At 31.9% G+C, this 18,496-nt stretch overlaps 1 protein-coding gene across 1 annotated transcript in view; it reads left to right on the forward strand.

The window, feature by feature from the left end:
- ZCWPW2 (zinc finger CW-type and PWWP domain containing 2) overlaps positions 1-18,496 on the forward strand; it is a 140,063-nt gene that overhangs the window by 23,928 nt on the left and 97,639 nt on the right. Inside the window, exon 2 of the mRNA XM_031940256.1 lies at positions 16,958-17,260. Coding sequence (XP_031796116.1) covers positions 16,958-17,260 — 303 coding nt within the window. The remainder of the gene's footprint in view (positions 1-16,957; positions 17,261-18,496) is intronic.

Below are 18,496 nucleotides of genomic sequence, written 5' to 3' on the forward strand. Positions count from 1 at the left end.
GAGTAATAATATCTTCAGAATTCTTTTTTTAAGGGTCAAATGTTCATTTATTTCAGTAGTCTCCTTGGTGGCTCTTTACCATCTGGTAGACATTTCACAGTACCAATGTTGATTTCATCAGTGATATCACAAGTATGTCTGCCATCAGTGTTTTATATTTAGATTGGCCCATCCCAAGGACTTCCTTATTGGTTCCAGAGAGATCTCTTGCTGGAGATCAACACCATATTTTATTGATAATCTTATAGAGATTTTCACTGCATTTAATATTAATTTAATATAATATTTTTGTACTCCATTCTGTTTTGGGGCAGTTCTCTCAGAACTTTAATGATCAAGGCTAAGGCAAAAGATATAACCTCCATAGGAACATGACTATTCAGAATGGTGAGGTAATTTAAGTTTCTGGGTTTCTTTTGAATCTTGTGCTTGCATGTTAAAGCTCCTTCTTAGTTCTTGCCTTTTAATAAAAAGTTTAAAAGTTTTTATTTCATTAAGGAGCATTTTAAAATAGAACCATAGGATTAAGCTGAACTTTTCAGGGAAGTTATTCTTGAATATAAGCATATTTCCTTTTCTTTTTTATTTTTTCAAACATTTTTATTTAAAGTTTTGAGTTCCAAATTTTCTTTCCCTCCCACTTTCCAGAGTTGATAAGCAATTATATATGGGTTATACATATGTGCAGTTATGTAAAATATTTCCATATTAGTCATTTTGTGCCAAGAAGACTCAAAAGAAAAAAAATGAAAGTGCATCAGTCTGCATTCAATCAATACCGATTCTTTCTCTAGAGGCAGATAGGATGCTTCATCATTAGTCCTTTGGGTCTTAGATCATTGTATTACTGAAATAGCTAAGTCTTTTACAATTCTTCATCAAATAATATTGCTATTGCTGTGTAAATGTTTTCCTAGTTCTGTTTACTTCAGTGCATCAGTTCATGTAAGTATTTCCAGGTTTTTCTGAAATCATCCTGCTTGTCATTTTTTATAGCACAGCAATATTACATTACAATCAAATACTACAACTTGTTTAGCTACTCCTCAATTGAAAGATCTTTTGGAGTTTCTTTTCAGAGATGATCAGTAAATTCTTTTTATCTCTTCTTTGGTTCTACTAGATCCAAACAGTTTTTATTTATCTATGCAAGCTAATTTTTAATAATTTTTCTTAGGAAGTCTAGTGAATCTTAAATTATTTTTAGTTGCTTTTCTAAGTCACTTGTTTTTGATATTGGATATCTTATACTTTTTTCTAATTTTTAAGTATTTTGATTTTTTTTTCTCCTTAATATGTCTTACTGTCTCATGAAAACTTGATTTCTTCTTAGTCTAGTTTAATTTTCAGGGTGTCCCTTGCTTAAGTAAGTTCTATGACTTTCTATTTAAAACAATTTCTTCTTCAAAATTTCTCCCCAAACATTTTGTTTCATGTTTTATTTCTTGCTAATTTCTTCTCAGTTTTATTTGGTTTTATAGAAAATCTTTTTTTCCCTTTCAGCTTCTGCTTGCATTCTCTGGCTCTACGTTAATTTTTTGTAGTAATTATTTTTTTCTTTAGTTTCCTTATCTCCAGAACTTTAGTCTCCAATTTTTTTATTAGGGCCAGACTCTGTCCCCTATTGTACTTTTACATGGAACCTTGGGGTATCCAGGTGTTATTTGTCATTACAGCTTCTTGTTTCCCTGGTTTGAATTAATACCTTGGTGCTTTTTGGGAGGGAGTACTCCATTCTTGCTGTCTCTTTTTAAATCCTTTTTAAATAGATGTTCAAAACATTGCCACAATAAGATTAAATGAGCCTTATGGTATTTAATGGCTGGAAATGATTAAACTTGTGATCCTTAAGCAATCCATAAATGAGTACCTATTTTACCCACTGACAAAGCTAAATTGGTATTATTGAATCACCTTAATATTGTTAAACCTTTTGATGATCTATTTGTTTCCGGATAGTTTGGAGAAATTAGTTCTAGTTTGGGCTGTTGCCAAATGCAATAGGTAGCATAGTGCAGGCAGGGCATTTTAACTTTTTCCCACTAGCAACCCCTTTTTACCAGAGAAATTTTTATGCTACTACTGTCTTGAATCTAAGGCAGGTATTTCTGGCAAAGTTTGTGCATGCACAGTTCAAAGTATGGGTGCTGTGAATTCAAAACCAAGGCTGAAGTGAAGTTGCACAATACAACATTGGGCAAATGCTGCCAGAAACATCTTGGATTTATTACTCATTTGATTTTGAATTAACTTTTGGTCACTGCAATCAGAAACCTTTTATTGTTGCCAAATTTTTCACAGCTTCCACATTCGATTGCACAATCCCATGTGTAGTCACAATCCAGTTTAAGAACCTTTGGTATAGTGGATAGAATGCTGGACCTGCAGTCAGGAAGAAGTGAGTTCAGATATGCCCTCAATTCAAATCTGCTCTCAGACACTTAGTAGTTAGGGGATGCAAGGCAAATCATCTAATCTCTGCAATCTTCTATTTCCTAATCTGTAAAATGGGAATTACAATCACATCTACCTTTTAGGGTTATTTGAGGCTAAAATAAGATAGTATTTTTAAAGTGCTTTGCAAACCTTAAATTGTTATATAAATTATGTAATTTATATAATAATTTATAAATAATTGTTATATAAATTATATATTTATATTATATAATTATTATTATATAGCAGTGCAAAGAATAGAAGTTCCTAGACTCTACAGTTTTAATCCTACCTTTCTCATGGGAAACTAAATTTAACAGAATTAATTAAATTAACAGTTTTGATTACTCATCCAGGATAAATTGTTCTTCTGGAATAGTGAGCAAATAATTATTCAAAGGCTATTCTAATTAAATAGAAATTTAACAGGAATTTGTTGTATCAAAATTATTTAAAAAGGTTATGTGGTTATTTTTCTGAAAGTTTTAACCAGAATATATTAATAGAATTGAACATATAATTTCTAATTTTGAAGCAATAGAAAATTTACTTTAAAAAATTTATCATTTTCAATTTTTTTTGTTTTTTAAAAAAATAGATCCCGTTATGGTAAAGATTCTTTTGCCTCTCAAAATGCTTAGTGATTGAAAGTGCAGGAAAATATTGTCTGCCATAACGAGCCCACTATACAAGTGCTTAAGATGAAAATTCTTATGTTATTTCTCTCTTCATTCTGGAATTCAACAATCTTGTTTCACTTATGATGAGTTAAAAACTGCTAAATTTTTATCTATTTTCACACTTTTTTTCCCCCTGGCAGGAATTTATATTGAAGAAGTTGCTTCAAATCCCTTTTCCCTAAATTATGAGGCTATGAAACATTATATGTATAATGTGACAGTATGATTTTGATAATAATAGATTTTGGAACAGTCCGGATAATTTTCATTTTCCTCAAGACAAAAATAGGCTTGAGCAAAGGCCCAATTCATTTCTTATAAGTCAGCTTCTGGAATATTTAAAAATTAAAAAAAAACATGACCCAATAGCTAGAAATAGTTTGCTTAAATATTTATCCCATTGGAAGAAGAGATTAATTAAATTAAATTAAAACAGGATTTTAAAATTCATATAAAAAAACATCTAAAATTGTATATTATTCATGTATCATGAATGTGGTATTTTCATATTCTTTTTCAGTTAGGGACATCTTTGAACATTATATTTGAAATAACATACAGAAAGCACAAAAATACTTTTATTCATAAATATAGTTTTAGGTAGGTATTTATAAATATAAAAGTAGCCAAAACATTAATGGTTTAGTTCACTGAATTTATTTATAGTGAAGAAATTACTGATATTATAATGGAGGGACTGGCCAATATAAACCCAGTTCTTGAAGCATACACAGATATTTGTTGCATAGATCTTTTCCTTAGAGCCTGTCTAGATATGTCTCTAGCTAGTTCTTGTCCAAGCAATTGTATGAAGAATAGAGAAAATTTGTTTCCAGTTATATGAGTGCAGGGCTGCTACTGGGTAGTGACAAAAGCATTCTAATTGAGAGAAATACAAATTAAAACAACTTTTATGTACCATTTCCCACCTCTCAGATAAGCTAAAATGACAGAAAAGGAAAATGACAAATACTGGAGGGCATGTGGAAAAATTGGTATACTAATATATTATTGGTGCAGCTGTGAACTGGTCCAACCATTCTGGAGAACAATTTCTCTGATTACCATTTTTGCCATATATTATTAGTAAATCCCTTTTTATTTTATTATTTTTTTTTCTTTCAATAGTATTTTGTGACGACCGCACTAGCACCTAGGATACCTTAGAATCAGCCGGAGTCAGGATAAGCAAAAGTCCTTAGTCTTTATTCTTGGTCTTTAGGGATAGAAATGAAGGGGAGGGAAGTAGGATCTCTGCAATGTCCTTCTTCCTCATCCACTGCCAAAGTGACTCTGGCTAGTCTTACCCCCTAGTCCCTCCTACAATCCTCTCTATACACCAATCATTGAGCCAGCACAGGATAGTGGGAAGGACCATTTTCCAAGCATATGCCCATGGAGTATTGTTCAATAGGTAGTTAGCCTCAAGTGCTTGGGTTGTCCTGACCTCAGTGCATCGACTCAGTAGTTTCAGCCCTCTATAGTATTTTATTTTTCCAAATATAAGCAAAGACAGTTTTCCATATTCACCTTTGCAAAACCTTATATTACATTTTTTTCTCCCTTTCCTTCTTTCTCTCCCCTTCCCAAGACAGCAAGCAATCTGATATAGATTGAACATGTGCAGTTTTTTAAAACACATTTCCTGTGGTTGAAATAGTAATAAAATCAGATCAAAAGAGGGAAAAAAAACAAGAGAAGGAAAAAAAACCCTAAGCAAACAAACAACAACAACAAAAAGATGAAAATACAATGCTTTGATCCCCATTTAGTTTCTGTAGTTCTCTTTCAGGATGTTGATGGCACTTTCTATCACAAATCTATCGGAATTGCTTTGAATCACCTTATTATTGAAAAGAGCTAAGTCCATCACAGTTGGTCACATAATCTTGTCATTACTGTGTACACTGTATTCCTTGTTTTGCTCAGCATCAGGTCATGTAAGTCTTTTTGGGTTTTTCTGAAATAATCTTGCTTGTCATTTCTTATAGAACAATAATATTACATTACATTCATATATCATAACTTATTCAGCCATTCCCCAATTAGGGGTATCCATTCAATTTCTAGTTCCTTGATACTAAGCAAAAAGGGCTGCTATAAACATTTTTGCACATGATATCTTTGACATACAGACCCAGTAAAGACACTGCTGGATCGAAAGGTATGCATATTTTTATAGCCTTTGGGGTACAGTTTCAAATTGCTTTCCAGAATGACTGGATCATTTCACAACTTCAACAATGCATTAATGTTTCAGTTTTCCACATCTCCAACATTTATTATTATTTTTTCCTGTCATTTTAGGCAATCTGAGAGGTATAAAGTGAAGTTATTTTAATTTTCATTTCTCTATTCAGTAGTGAGTAAATCTCTTTTTAAAAAGCTAGTGAAATTCATTTAGTTGATTGAAAATAGGGAGCACATTGCTGGGGGCTTGGGACTATAGGGTTAATAACTCTAACCCTCTAGGTTACTTCTAGAATCCTGAGAAGAAGAGTAGTAGCAGTAGCAATAGCCTTAGTAGCAACAGCAGCCCAGTGGTAGTCATACTAATACTCATTGACCTCTGGGAGATAGCCTATAAATACCTAGTTGTGGAAATAGGCTTCCCCTTAGATAGGGAAGGGGCAAGTATATTAACAACTAAGAGTAAAAAATTGCTAGGCAATTTGAAAAGATGAAAGCATTTCCTACATAAAGTTGAGGAAGTTAATAGAGAAAAGATAAACAGCTCTGTCTTCATAATGATTTCATTAAAATGACAGGGGATTATTAATGAGACTCTTGTTTTTCTCTACCAATTATCTGTTAATCACTACAACACAGGAACTTTTGGGGAGATTGCCCATATTCTTCTAAAAATCTGTTACAGTAACAGGAATCTGTCTAACCGGAAGGAGGGAACATAAAGTCAAGAGGAAGTACCTAAGACCTGTGCTCTATCTACCTCTTGTAGTGTCAGGGCACATGCTACTATCTCAGCCTGCTCAACTCTTCCTTTGCCTTCTGTATTCCAAACTCTCTTAGACCTTAGGGTCCCTTTGCTAAAAGAAATCTCAGTTTTGAATAAAGAGATTCCTGTCTTGTTAATTATCAGCATACCCCTGAGTCTAATCAACATTACTCATTAGTGCTCCTCAATTGGTCTGACTGGAAGCAAGCTGGGTAGGGTGAGTCATTTTATTCTCTTCTCTATAAACTGCTAGCAGGTAACAAACAATGTCAGTTATAATTGCAGCATTGCCAGGGAAGATAGCCTGTCAACTTCTTACTGACTAGGCAAATTGAGGGAAATAGATTGATACATCATGACTGTGAAATTCATGAAAATTCTAGGTCCTATTCTGGGCTCCTAAAGCATATTGAAACAGATAAGGAACCAAAAACAGAATGTAAAGGACTAGCTGTCCAAAAGAAACGACTTCTGAAAAGGACTTTTCTGAAATAGGCCAGGATGGCCTCTAGCAAAAGGTTCTATGCATTCGTTCTACCCTTTACACAGTGGTCTTGGGGCCTCCACTGAGACAGCTACATATTCCTCCTTGGTGGTGAGTTCTTTTAATGACAAAAATTCTCAAGTACCTTAGCCCTGGGCCCTTCCTTGCCTCTCCAGGTTCCTTATACTTGACTCTGTACTCTATGATGCAGCTGTGTTGGCTTCTTGGTGGTTCCTTGAACATGACACTCCATCTCTTGATTCCATGGTTTTGTCCAGGCTTTCTTCCATTCCTGATTTATTAGAATTTATTAGTTTATTGAGTGTAGGGCAAAGACACCCTCAACTTCCTAGATCTTGTATGGTTTCCTTTTACCAGGAGATTCATAAGAGGGTAAAGGGAGAAGAAAGGACCATGTGGCAAATGTTCTCTTTCCCAGAGAATTATTTAAAAGTAGGAAGCACAGGATCATAAGACTATAAAGGGATCTAATGCTTGTTTTTACATTTTGACCAACTTTTTATTTTTGTGGAGCTAGGCAATTTGCAGTTGCTGAAGTAATTGGTATTAGAGCCTAGTCTTGTTAGCATTTTAATTGTATTGACCTTCCTGTGAATACCCACTGCTGCTATTAAAGATTTCTATTTTCTCTAGGTGATATGTTAAACTAGTCCTAAGAAAGAACCAGATTAGCTAATTCTGGAAAGAGAGGGAAAGTTCTTTCCCAGAGTAAGAAATTCTTCACCTTCATTATTGGTGGCAAGGAGAGACCAAGGCTTTCCCTATAGTTGCCTTCTGACAATCGCTTTCCTAGTGCTAGTGAATGAGGATGCCAGCTTCTAAGTTTTATTTCTGCATCACTGTGGTTCATGAGTTCTAGTGACAGTTCAAGAAAACTCAGGTATTAAAAAAGACGAGAAAATAATATAAATAAAGAGAACAAAAGTTACTTAGGGAAAATTTAAGAAAATTACATTTTCTTACTAATAGTGAAATCATGTTTATTAAGTTGTGTACTCCATTGTTACATAAAGCTTAAAAAGAATGGAAGCATTCATTTATGTGTAGAAAAGTTCGTACTTCAAAACTTTAAAATGTTTAGTACATGCCTGGTATGTACAAGACAAGTGGAGGATACACGATATAAATTATGCTCCTTAGCTTTCAAAAGTTTATATTAGTGGGTTTTTTAAACAACTGAAAACAAGACCAAAAACTGTTGAACATGGCAGTCTTAATCATAAATTACAAATGAGATAGGTATTCACTAAAAATGCAAAACAAAAAGTAAACCCTTAAAATTAAAATAGCAAAAGTTTACATTTAGTGATGAAGCTACTGTTGTTTTCCTAATCTCAGGACAGTTGCATCATCTAGGATATTCCTTAGTTAAAAATGAATATGTTCCTTTTAATAACAGAATTAGCAAGCAAAAGAATAATGATTGTGCTTTGTTTAGAAAACAATTATTATTTTTCTTATTCACTTATAAACAATTTTTATTATAAGTAGACATTTATCTTCATTCCTAAGGTTTATGTATTTATTCACACTATCTCATTAAATTCTGATGTTGTACAGAACTCCTTTGCTGTGTTGTAATTTTACCATCTGGAATACATCAGTCACATTATAATAAAAATTGATGTTTCACAAGAATTCATACTGGACATATTCTATATTTAAAGTCCTGTATCCTGTTGAACAATGAAACTTCACAATCTTTCAGTTTAAGAAAAATTGGTTTTCCTTTCTAATTTTTTATTTCTTAGTTCTTCCATGGTACCTTGAAATAATATCCAGGGACTACAGGAATTTACAGGAAATTTTGACAATTCTTCTAGGATTTTTTTCCAGTTTAGTTTCATTCATTTGTCTAGTCAATTTCGTTTTAATATAGTAAATACCTGTAATGATCACAGTATATAAAGTTGTTAGGAATTATTTTGGGAGGTGCTACAGAGAATGGCAGTCTGTTTTCATTTAATAAATTCAATTTAACTAGTAATGACTTTTAATACAATATTGAAAAAAAATAATTTCTTATCCATCTGTTCTGTAGAATATTCAGCCAGCTCCAGATGCTCTACAGGAAGTGGAAAAGAAACTGAGTAGAATTATGTGACATGATAGTCAACAACATTTAGTTTCCTCACTGAGTGTAGAGCATTATTCTAGATTCTTTGCAAATATTCAGAAGAAATAAGACATAACTCTAGAGAATCTCTTTTGAAAATATTTCTTTTTTTTTTCTAACTTAGGTCTTTCAATCTATAGTTTATGTTCTTTTTCTTTTTTTTTTTTAAACTTTTTTTTTTCCTCAGTGGAGATGAAGGACGACCATCATCCTAGAAGTGCATTATCTTTGTGTTAAATTATCCCGATTTCTTTAGCTATTCCTTGCTTTGTATTCTAAAGCTAATTTTTTTTGTGGCTCTCCAATGAGTGATCTAGTTTTTAATGATACTTAATTTTTACAATCCAGAATCAGACTTAATTAAACAGAAAATATTTTCTATAATTAAAAATGTTAAGAATTGCTATCTTCAAAACACCTCTAATTTGGCAATACTTGTTAAGCTAAAGTTTGAACCAGACATCATCTTTGGGAGCAACTTTTAGAAACTATAAAACTGTTGTTTTCTTAGCCCCATTTCCATTCTACTCTGACACCTCATCTTCCTCTGTACATGACAATCACTTTGAAGTCAAATGGAATTCCTTATGTTGAAGAAATGGATAACAGAAGGAAATGAGAATCAGGCCTCAAGAGAGTAAGCATTTTATAATCTATACAAGAAATACTATTAACCTGGAAGAACAAACAATGTTATATCAAACATAAAATAATTGAGAGATTTAAGTTAGGTACATTTGAAAATAAGTATCAATCTTAGAGTAATAAGGACATTTTCTTGGATGTTAATTTATCCTCTCAGTACTATTCATCATGATCCCTGACTTCCCTAAGAAGATCTGACAATTTTATCTATAACTTAAAAGTAATCTTTTTAATCCCCTTTACATTGTATAATAGTCTATCATAGTGGATTTTTCCTAAGCTTTTCACTCATGAAGTGTCATTGACTTAGAATACTTTCTCCTACATAGCAATCTGATGTCACAGAGAAGGGCAAAGTCTCGGACAATTGAAAAATAGAGAAAGTGCAGGCTACTTCTGCTTTGTTTTTCTTCTGTTTCAATTCAAAATGGATTTTGAAATTAGAAGCTTGCCATGTATCTGCAATCTTAAATCTATATATCCACTCACACAAAGTATTCTTATTACCTATAGCTCATACATTTACAATTCATGAATTTTGACCTAGACATAATGCCACACAAATTGAAAAAGTGTTTTTGTACATAGAAATTCTGTTCAATTTTGCCTTTATGAAACACCACAGTGTGTAGAACAGCAACAATGGCATTTTAATATAAGGAGAAAACAGAATTATCACAGAAATAGAGAAGAAGGAAATTGTCAAAAGTACTACATTTGTAATGAAATTTGTGAAAGAAATTTATTATGTTCACATATAATGTGTGTATCTATATATGCATATACATATGCTTATATTACACATGATAATTTGTAGCCTTTGACAATCTGATAAGAATTGAAAACTGAAAATGAGTATAAGATTTCAATTTATTCATTTAAATACATATGATCTACAATTTTATTCATACATTAATGCATTAGTCCTACATGAATAAGTATTATATCCTAACAACATCATTTAATTTCAAGTATGTCTTTTCAATTAAAAATTGACCAAAAAATCTCTGTCTTCCTTAGGTCAGAAGAAATATAAGACAGGAGTTTTAATATTTATATTTGAACTAACTCCACACAGGAAAATCCAAGTGGATGAAAAATGTCTACTATATAGACTGTGATATACAGTAGAATGGACAACTCATAGAACTGATCCATTGGTACATTTATTTTGGATATATGAACAATAAGCTGGGTCCAGAGTTGTACAAGACAAAGAAATAGTACATTATCTTTAAGTCATTGCACAAAGTTTCTGTGCTTTCATAAAAAAGCTTTTCAGCTTTCCCCTGAAACAAAGGTCAGCCTTCCACTGTGTGCTTGAGAGTTATGGGATATCATAGTCTCTGAGAAATTAAAAGTGCAAATCATTCAAGAATACTGGAGGAGAGTATGGTGGGTGTAAATATACTGCAAAATATTACCAAAAATAAGCTGTACAAGAGAAGGAAGATAACAGATATTATCAGAAAAATGAATAATCAGGAAAGGGTATGGGCCAGTTGCTTAGGAGAGCCATAGTTAACTTGTGGATAGACCATGTATCCACATTGGTATCCAATGAAATATCAAGAAAGTTATGTGGAGAATTTTCTGGAGGATGTGGACAAAGGTTTCACAAATTGGAGAGAAATGATTGTATCATAATCCACCCTATTGGAGGGAATACTCTCATCATTGAAGATAACTAAAGGGTTCAAGAAGCACATGCCTATTTCTTTATTAGTCTCTCGGACAGTACAAAAATAAAAGTATAAGTCCTTGTCTACAGGAATCATACATAAAACAAATAGTGAAAAAGGCAACTAACTTTGGATTTTAGTTCTAATTAATTAATTTGTGACTATCAAGAACACTGATTCTACAAACTAAGCACAAAGACACATCACATTAATTAAGAAATGCCTATTCATTATAATCATACGTCATCAGAAAATAGGATAATAACATTTTAAATTATATGTTGAAAATAGATATTAGGAATAGAATCTGATCTTGTTAGTATAATATATTCACAATGAAGAAAATTCTTCTAATGGTATATGCACCTTGCAATATAGAAAATAAATTATAGATTGATGTCAACAGGAAGGGTACATAGAAGGTAAACAGGGGAATGTATTTTAGTTTTTATATTGTATATCTTAGTAATTATTTTAAAATTATACTTACATATATGAGTTCTATTCTAAATTCTGATAAGAACTAGATCTCTGATTAATGTTATGTTAAGTAATTTGGGTTTTCTTTTCATTATCTGCACTAGATTTTTCCTAATTCATAAAATTACATAATCCTTTAATTCTTCAATACATTAAAAAATTTTTAAGACTATTTTAGAGAGTATTTCATATTTTTTTCCAAAGTACTTTTAAAACTTATTTGATTACTTCCATTTCAATAAAAATTTCATTTAATATCAATGGCAGCATAAGAACTTTAACTTGCTTCTCTACTGTTTGTGGAAAGATTTGTCCTTCATTTTAGTATTGACTATTTTCTTTTTTGGTACTCAAGTCCCTCAACAAGTCTTTTAACGGTCAATTAAAACCATCAAAGAAGGAAATGATTCTAATGAGTTCCAATCAAATATAGTCTCCTCTTTAGAAGAAATGCTAAGTGTGCTTATTATTCTTTTGTAGAAATTCAAGAAGAAAATCCTTATTTTATTGATTCCTTCATCCCTCCATTAGTAAGCTCAAATAAGCATTATAGTTTTTATCAAAACAGTCAAATTCAATATTTCTAATTTGACAGCTTCAAAAATTGTTTTCTGTATATCTCTAGCATAACTGCAATGTCAACTCCTGCACAATCTAGCTAATTGCCTAAAACTTTTTGGGTTCATTTAATCATTAGCATTTCTGTTATGGGCCAGAACTTGAAACAAGGTGCTAAGTCAGTGGAATTGATAGAGACAATAGTTATCTAATTTAACCTGGTGCTTAACGGTTCTCTAGTTCAGTACATGTACTTAGTACTACTGTAGTTCTACAAGATTCACACCTTTAAGAGAGCATATATAAGCTAAGAACCTCAACCAGGATTCAATCGAGGAGATTCAGAAGCCAGAGAAGGCAGGCAGGAACTCAACTCTTGTAACCAAGGCCAGACTGAAAGACTCTCCAGAAAGCTGCCCAGCCACAGGACAGAGATAATAAAGGATCTGGACTATAAGAAAGCTAACCAGGCCCCAGGAAGGGAGAAAGACTTGGAAAGAGACAATAAAGGATTTGGACTTTAATCTCTAGCTGTACTTGTGATGATTACTGAACTGAAAAGAAGGCTGCCTCCAGAGACCCCAAGAAAACCCCAACAAGAGAATATTACATTTTAGAGAGAATATTACACATTTCAGTATCCACCACATTCAAAGTACTATACTACGTACAGTTGTGCTGATGCCTGTCTTATTTTCTCCTTTTTCTCTAGGAAGACAACTAATGTAATAAGGATCATTTTTTTGGTAGAAAAAATGTTTTTTGCATATGGGGTATAGCATTATAAACTTGAGACAACTCATAAACCAAAAGGTTAACTGCCATATCTATTACCCATCTCTGCAAAATTTATATGGAACATCCATCCAATTAAAACCAACATGTTCTCCATGAAATATCATCCAAGTTTTTTCAAGATGACCTCTGGACTGCATGCTTGTCTTGAAATGTCCTCAAAAGGCCCAGTCAATGATTAGATGACACAATAAAACCCCAGAGTCCATCCAAATAGCTGGGAAAAGAGAACAGGGAAGAAACTATTTTGAATTTCACCATCTTTCCTTGTGACTTATTGTCTCTTTCTCCTCCTTGGAAACTACCCTGACTTCCAAAGTTTCCTTGGGCTCTAACCAAAGCCTTCTTGACTTCTACTGCCTTCTCAGCTACTGCTGAAATTGCTAACAATTGCTCTCAGTCTCCAAAGTTACCGGGCTTGGCCCAGTTCAGAGTAATGTTCTATCCACTGTGCTATCCAGATAGTATTCTATGACATCAGGCCTGGTGCTCTATCCATTGGGCAACCTAGCTGTTCCCAAAGGGGGAGGAGAGAAAAACAAATTGGATTGTCTCAAACAACACAAATTAAAGCTATCTGGTTCATTCTACTTTTTTTTCTTTAAAAAGAACTTCAACGTTAAGGGTGGAGAACTATTCATAACAAAATATAATGGAGAGAAAATTCAATCAGAACTATATATATATATATATATATATATATATATATATATATCAAAGTATTATACAAAGGAGAATGGCAGGATACATTAGAAAGTAAAACAACAACTTGTTTGTAAGAATCATACTTCATGAAAATGCATAGAGTTAAAAGGCTTATTGTAAAATCCATTATCTCTCAGCAGAATCCGAAAAAATCTAAGGTAACAATCATGATCTCAGAGAAGAAAACAGTTAAAAGAGAGAAAGGTGAAAGCAGCCAAATAGGGAAACAATATTGTCTTTAAAGTCTCCATAAATAATGAAGCAGAATTACTTTTCTCTTCTCTTCTATCTTCTCTCTTTCTTCTTCCTTTCTCTTTCCCTTTTTCCATCCCTCCTTCTACTCTTCACATATAAAATAATAATTATAGAAGGTTTCAATATATTTCTCATAAACTAATAGAAATATAGCAAAGAAGTTAATGATTTAAGCAAAATATTAGAAAATTTAAATATAATGTGTAGTTATTGAATAACAAATCTTAAATACTGTATTTGTTTTTCATCATTCCATGGAACCTAAAAAAATGACAATAGGCTAGGGAATACATGCAAAAAGATAGAAATACTAACATCTCTATAGGCCATAATGTGTTAAAAATTTAAATCAAAAGTGGAAGTGTGAATGAACAAAGTAGTCAGACATAAATAAAAATTAAACAGTATTATCCTAATAAATAGTATATCAAAGAACAGATAAGAACAACAAATTATAATATTAAAGAAAATGATAATGACATAATCAACTATACAGAATTCCCAAGGTGAAAATTACAATCTTAAAGACTTACATTAATATATTTGAGAAAAAGACCATTTTATTGTGTGTAACAATAAATATAGAAAATCAACAAATTGCTAATCTCCAAACACACATACACACACATAATCCATAATTTTTTAAAATTAAAGCTTTTTATTTACAAAACATATGCATGGGTAATTTTTTTCAACATTTATCCTTGCAAAACCTTTTGTTCCAAATTTTTCCCTCCTTCCTCCCACCTCCTCTCCTAGCTGGCAGATAGTCCAATACATGTTAAATATGTTAAAATACATGTTAAATCCAATATATGTATACATATTTATACAGTTATCTTGCTGCAAGAGAAAAATCAGGTCAAGAAGGAAGAAAAAGAAAAACTGAAAAAGAAAACAAGCAAATAACAACAGAGAGAGTGAGAATGCTATGTTGTGGTCCACACTCAGTTCCCCTAGTTCTTTCTCTGGGTGTAGATGGCTGGCTTCATCACTGATCAAGTGGAACTGGTTTGAATCATTGTTGAAGAGAGCCATGTCCATCAGAATTGATCATTGTATAGTTTTGTTGTTGCCACATATAATGATCTCCTGGTTCTGCTCATTTCACTCAGCATTAGTTCACGTAGGTCTCTCCAGGCCTCTCTGAAATCATCCTCTTGAACTACATTGCATTCTGAGTACCACTGATTTTAATTTATAATAATGTCCTTCTTGGCAAAATAGAATTGAAGGGTAGAACTCAGTAAAGCCTGCCTCTTTAATTCAAGAGAGAAAGAGGATTAGAAGGCTGAATAAATTGGCTATATTTATTTTTGTTAGGGTTCTGTGTGCTCTCTATTATTTCCTAATTCTTAAGTTTCCATTTATAAAATGATACTTTAAGGATGAATGTGATACTTAAAAATAATATACATTTTTTCATAATAACCTTTATAATAAAAATTGTAAATTATGTGCCACTAGCACAAAATTCATGTAAAAGGACATTTGATATTTTGTTCACACTTTAACCAAGTAAATATGAATTCAGAATTTTGCTTATCTTCCAATTTTTTTCACTTTTATTTAGAATTACTCTTTCCTCATAAGATGAATAATATTTCTTGTTTTTTAAAATAATATTTTATTTTTCCAAATAAATATAAAGGTAGTTTTCAATGTTCATTTTTGAACAAATTTTTCTTCCTCTTCTCCTTTATTTGTCCTCTCCCCAAGACAGACAGCAATCTCATATAGGTTAAATATGTGCAATTCTTTTAAACATATTTCCATATTTGCCATGTTTGCAAGGAAAATCAGATCAAAAAGAAAAAAAAACATGAGAATGAAAAAAAAACCAACCAAGCAAACATAACCACAAAAAAGTGAAAATATTATGTTTTGATTCACATTCAGTCTCCATCATTCTTTCTCTGGATGTGGATGGCATTTTCCATCCCAAGTCTATTGGAATTGCTTTGAATCACCACATTAAATAATATTTCTTGTGAAGTATGAACTCGGATTAAATGCTTTATTTTAGATAGCATGAATAAATAAACAAATTTTACAAAGAGTTTGATTGCCATAAATTAAGAAATGTTCTAGATAGTCAACTACTTTTTGATATACATTTTGTAATTTCCTTGGTAATAGTTCAGAGGGAATAATTTACTAGCATTTTTTTTACTAGAAATTATGAACACTTAGAATTTATTTCTGTAATGCAAAAGAAATTGTTTGCTATTGTGTTTTATTTTATTTACTTCTGCTTTTATTTTTTATTTTATTAAAATGTATGATTATGAAATAAATATCTGAGTAATACTCCCAAAGGACTAAATCAGTATTGAGAAAACTTAAGTATATATCTAAAATCCTTGTATTAATATTGACTCAAAGTTGTTCCATAAGCTGTTAAATGGCCCAGTAGACAGATAGGTCCTGAACCTTGGTTCAACAAGATCTGAGTTCAAATGCAGCACCAGATACTTGCTGGCTGTGTGATTTTGGGCAAACCTCTGTTTGCTTCAGTAGCCTCAACTGTAAAATGGGGATAATAGCACCTAACTCACAGTGTTGTTGTGAGGATTAAATGAGACCATTTTTATGAAATGCCTAGCACATTGTCTCTCTCATAGTAGGTGCTAAATAAAGACTTATTTCATTGCTCCTTCTCTTCTCCCCATTTTTATTATTTTATGCATTTTTCGCTACTCATATATCTCTAATTTCAAGATATCACTAAAGTTTTTCCTGCATTTGACTTTCCTGAGTCATAAAGTAGTAAAAATGTATTAGGTGCTTTATTGTGTTAAAAGTTAAGAACTCTTGGTAATTGTACTCTTCTTTTGGTTTCATTGTGCTAACTTATTTTTACATTTAGAGGTTTAGTGATAAAAAGAGGAAGTCAGTGGCTTAGACTATGTCTGTTTATATGTTTTCATTTTATATCTTTGCTTCCTATAGATGGACATAACTTTATTGAGTTCTTTACAAGTTAGAGAAAGGGGAGTAGGGATGATAAATATTAAATAAAAGAAAACTTCTTGGTAATAATTATAATTATTGTTAATGACATTCTCTTATACTTATATGTCCATTTTTTGTTTTCTAAATCCTAGGATAAATGCCATTTCTGGGAAGAAAAAAAAAGTTTTATTGCAAGAAATTAAAGAAAATTGAAACAAATGAAGACAACTTATATGTAGACAAAACATGGTTTCAGTGTGAGAGTGAGACTTGTTTAAAATGGAGGGTGTTATCTAATGAAGATGCCTCCCAAGTTGATATCCATGATTCATGGTTTTGCTTTATGAACAATGACCAAAACCATAACACGTGTTCTGCTTCTGAAGAATACTATCCTGAAGAATCTTATGTTCTTAAACATGGGTTTAAATATGTCTATTCACAACTTCCTATAGGAAGTCTAGTCTTGGTGAAATCATACAATTGGCCAAGGTAAGAATAAAGTTGGAGAAATCATAAATAGCACCTAAAATTTAAGGCCTAATTATTAACACTCCCCTAAATCCCTCCCAAACAAACAAACGCCAAACTATATAAATGTGACTGATGATATGATTTGGACAATAGGCCTAAATATTAGCCAAAAATATTTCATGGCTATTTAAAAGATATTGAAATGTTAAGTAGAATTTGTCAATTATGTGTTCATTGATTTACCAAGTACATCTTCAGGATTTACAGCCATTGAGAAATCTGCTGGAGCACTAATAGCCTAAAATCCATTTTTTCCTTCCTTCCTTCCTTCCTTCCTTCCTTCCTTCCTTCCTTCCTTCCTTCCTTCCTTCCTTCCTTCCTTCCTTCCTTCCTTCCTTCCTTTCTGCATTTCAGTTACACCTTGTTCTGCTATAGTCCTTTTTTCCTTTGATAGTTGTGATTCCAGGAATGCAGATTAACTTGGACACTTTATTAAGTAAACAATTAAGTAAACAAACATTTTTTCACATGTGGGTCCTTTCCTTTCTTTTATGATCTCTTTGGCATACAGTCCCAGTATGAGACTGCTGGATTAAAGGGTATGCATGGTTTTATAGCATAGTTCCAAATTCCTCTCCAGTATGGTTGAGTCATTTCATAACTCCACCAACAATGCATTAGTGTCCCAATTTTCCTAATTCCCTCCAACATTCATAATTATCTTTTCATGTCATTTTAGCCAAATTGAGAAGTGTGAAGTGGTAGCACAGTTGTCTTGATTTGCATTTCTTTATTAAATAGTGATTTAGAACATTTATTCATATGACTAGAAATGGTTTTAATTTCTTATCTGAAAATTGTCTGTTCAGATCCTTTGACCATTTACCAATTAGGAAATACATTGTATTCTTATAAATTTGACTCAGTTTTCTATTTTTTTTTTTTTTAGAAATGAGGCCTTTATAAGAATCATTGGCTATAAAAATTGTTTCCCAGATTTCTGTTTCCTTTTAAATCTTGACTGCATTGGTTTTGTTTGTGCAAAACATTTGAAATTTGATGTAATCATCAACATTACCCATTTTGTATTTATTTCATAATATTCTCTAATTCTTCTTTGGGTTTATCAAACACTAAATAACTATAATCACAGACTATTATGTCTTGTTTACCTAATCTATTCCATTAACCTATTGCTCTATTTCTTAGCCAATATCAAATGATTTTCTTAACTCCTGCTTTTTAATATAGTTT

The sequence above is a fragment of the Sarcophilus harrisii genome, chromosome 5 (assembly GCF_902635505.1).
Source record: "Sarcophilus harrisii chromosome 5, mSarHar1.11, whole genome shotgun sequence".
Taxonomy (NCBI): domain Eukaryota; kingdom Metazoa; phylum Chordata; class Mammalia; order Dasyuromorphia; family Dasyuridae; genus Sarcophilus; species Sarcophilus harrisii.